The 3,418-nt window shown below is 59.1% G+C and overlaps 1 protein-coding gene across 1 annotated transcript; it reads right to left on the reverse strand.

The window, feature by feature from the left end:
• Window positions 1-107: 107 nt before the first annotated feature.
• Window positions 108-3,337, reverse strand: LOC113210802 (probable cytochrome P450 4aa1). The gene has a single exon (XM_052275865.1). The coding sequence runs from the start codon at window positions 810-812 to the stop codon at window positions 108-110; it is 705 nt and encodes a 234-aa protein (XP_052131825.1). The 5' UTR covers window positions 813-3,337.
• Window positions 3,338-3,418: the final 81 nt, after the last annotated feature.

Genomic DNA, 3,418 nt, shown 5'->3' on the forward strand with positions numbered 1-3,418 from the left:
TTCCAGTTTGAAAAATAAAACTTTGAAAAAAAAAATCTTTTTAAAAAATACGTTTCTGGAAAATTTCAACACTAACAGTCTCGGCCGGCAGCTTAAACAAATAAACTTCACCTGCTCACCGCCCGCCTCGCGTTCTCGCGCACGTCGACCTCCTGCCCGGGGACGACGCGCTGCACGAATCCCTGCGCCTCCTCCGCGAAGTTGTCGACGAAGCGCTCGAGGAGCTCGACGTGGAAGGCGGGCTCGAGGGCGCGACGGTGCCGGCGCCACAGGTCGCCGTTGATCTGGAAGAGGCCGTACCGCGCCACGACCTGGACCAGGTCGTAGAAGAAGTGTGACTTGTCGGCCAGGTCCCGGCGCTTGGTGACGGCCTCGAGGTCGACGGGGTCCGTGACGAACACGTGCAGCTTATTGAGGATGGAGAAGCGGCTCAGGGTGCGACGGCCGCCCCACAGCGCCATGAGCGCCGGGAACACGCTGGCCTCGGTCAGGCCGACGAGGTCGAGAGCGTTGCCGAGGACGGGCAGGGACGGCGGCCCGGGGATGTCCAGCTCCAGTCTGCGGAACTTGTAGCAGGCGCGCAGGGCCCGCGCCACCAGCGCGGCCGCGGCCACCAGGGCGCCGCAGAGCAGGGCGGCCGTGATCGGCGTCATAGCGGCGTTGTGTGTCTGTTCCGGGCTCTCCTGCTGACCGACTGCGAGCAGACTGCTGGCGTGCTTGCAGCCCAACTGTCCCTCTGGACTAGGTAGAAAATTACCTCCAGGATTTGCATGCCCCCTCCCCCCTCCCCTTAAACACATCATCATCATCATCAGAAATTTGTCCCGAAACGTCTAGACGGTCTCTATATTCGCATAGCGTTACCGTTGCTGCCGCCGTCGTCCCTCCAACCGACATGGAAAAGTCACACGGCAATCTGGGTGCCGCGGTTAGAAGGCCCGCGGGCTCGTGCGGGAGTGCGCTGGGTGTCCCGCCTGGCGGGCGCGACCGCGACGCGCCGGAGGAGGCGTGGAGGCTCGGACATACACGTGCCTGCTTGCAGTTACCACGTCAAAGTAAGGGATCGATGCCGATGCTTGTGTCGGGTCGAGTAAGCTGCGTCCAGATATGTGCGCACGTACGGGTGTCCTGAGCTCGCCGCGAGCTCACTTGAAAAACATTTCCACCACCCCCCTCTCACCCTGTTTTAAGCGGTGTAGAAGACGGCATTAGTATTACTCTTACTGTCTTCTGATATTGTGCTTCGCAGAAAATAAAGTTTTCCAGTTTTTTGTTCGTGCTCAAGACAGAAGAAAGCCCTCTCGATATGCTGCGCCTTCCAGACCGCCTTTTAACCCAGTGCTCGTGGCTCATTTTTTTCTGGGTTCTTAACTGCAGGAGGTGGAGGACATCCCCGTCTCAAGCAGCTTTTCGGGTCAGTAGCACGTTATTGTTTCAGACACACTCTATTATCTCGTACCCGCAGTTTCTAGATATTGTCTGATGACATACACCTAAAAAAGGTTCCCTTGTGAGGTGAGCGAATAAGCGAACCCGCCCGCACCTGCGTCGCCTACTTTCTGGCGTCTTGACTAAAACTGAATAGACCTTTTTGTTGTCCTCGATCGAATTCCTGAATAGAGCAACCGTTTGCAGGCAGCAGTGACGTGATAAGTCAATCACAAATGTCGCAAAGCTGAGAGATCAGTAAAGTGATAACGCCCTGACGCGCAACTTCTATGGTCCGATCAATATAAGGATTCAGCCAGAGCAGCAGAGAAGTTGGTAAGCCTTCGAAGCAGGCAGTACGCTCCAAATGCACGCCATGGCCGCTGTACTCGCCGTGGCGCTCCTCTGCGCCGGCCCGCCCGGGGCGTTGTCCGCCGTGCCCGTCGTGGACGTGTCGCCCGCCCCCGAGGCCGCGAGCGCTGTGGCGCTGCTGGCCGCGTTCCTGGGGCCCCACAAGGCCGGCGTGATGGTGGTGAGCCGGGTGCGCTGGACGGACGACTTCCTGCGTGACCTGCCTCGGGAGACGCCCCGGGTGGTGCTGACGAGCATGTCGTATTTGACGGACATGGACAGGCTACTGGTGAGGTTGAGACTGAGCCACAACATCCTCATGGTCGTCGGGAACGAACCCGACGAGCTGACGGCGATGCTATCACGGGCGTTGCCCAGGATACAGCGAATCCTCTTCTGGGCCTCCGCCCGGCGCCCCGTGGCCGAAGTGCTCCGGAACACAACTTTTGTACACCACATCTCGCGAATCACAAACTGCGGTCACCAGAATGGACTCGTGATCTCCACCGTGGACGGCACAGCAGTCAGCTACGTAAACAAATGCACAGCGACGCGAGCCTTCCTGGAGGTGGATCGCTGGTCGCCGGCCGAGCACCGATGGCTGCGCGGGGCTGCCGTGTTCACCCAGTTCTGCGATCAGTGGCAGCCACCGCCCTCTCCCGCAGACCCCTTCACCTTAATCTCAGTTTCAAGACAACAAAATTCGCACCTGTTCAATGTTGGTGACTTCATGGAACAGCACGCCAAGAAGCCACGGAAGATAAAACGCGTTAATTTCTTGCTTCCAAACCAAACAAAAGCTGAATTTTCTAGCATGTGGGATCTAATGCTATCACAGCGCAGTCAATGCCGCTTGGACGCTCTCTTGTATCAATACATGATGCTTACTATGAGCGATAAAGAGCTAAACTTTAATTACTTCTCGGAGAATATTGATGTTGTCGTCCTGGTCCCCGCTGGGCTCGGCCCCGTGGTCAACCCCATGGACGCCGTCCTGGTGGAGTTCTCGCCGACGGTGTGGCTGGGCACGGCGCTGGCCTCGCTGTTCACCGCGGCCGCCCTGGCCTGCACCCTGCGCCGGGACCGCGGCGCGGCGCTGCTGCTGGCCCTGGCGCCCCTGCTGGGTCAGGCCCCGGGGACGCCCCCGCCCGCGGGCCGCGCGCTGCGGCCGCTGCTCGGCGTGTGGCTGCTCGTGTGCGTCGTGCTGGTGGCCGCCTACCAGGGGCTGCTGCTGGGCAAGCTGTCCACGGCGCAGCCTCGCGGGGAGATCAACAGCCTGCAGGACCTGGAGGCCAGCGGGCTGCCCGTCTACGCCAAATGGGACGCATTCCAACGGGTCAACGACATACTCCCAGACGTCACGCGCAAACGGATGCATGTAATACACAAGGCGAATGATCGCAAGTTAATTTACGAACACGTTGTGCGCGATCGAAAATCCGCCATTGTTATGTTTCTGACCCCCACTGTTAAGCGACTCGTGAAAACCTGGCTAGTGCCGACGAAGATGCTGCATTATTTCCCGGTTGACCATTTGAACGTCGTTGTGATGGGCATGTGGACTCGTGGGTCCCCTCTCGGCCCGGTAGTGACCAAGGTCACCAGACGCGCAGAGCAGGCGGGCCTTCACATTCACCAC

The sequence above is a fragment of the Frankliniella occidentalis genome, unplaced genomic scaffold, assembly GCF_000697945.3.
Source record: "Frankliniella occidentalis isolate FOCC.00 unplaced genomic scaffold, Focc_3.1 Scaffold1072, whole genome shotgun sequence".
NCBI classification, from domain to species: Eukaryota; Metazoa; Arthropoda; class Insecta; order Thysanoptera; family Thripidae; genus Frankliniella; species Frankliniella occidentalis.

Coding starts and splice junctions, on each gene's coding strand:
- LOC113210802 (XM_052275865.1), bottom strand. CDS start 812: ATGATGATGATGATGTGTTTAAGGGGAGGGGGGAGGGGGCATGCAAAT.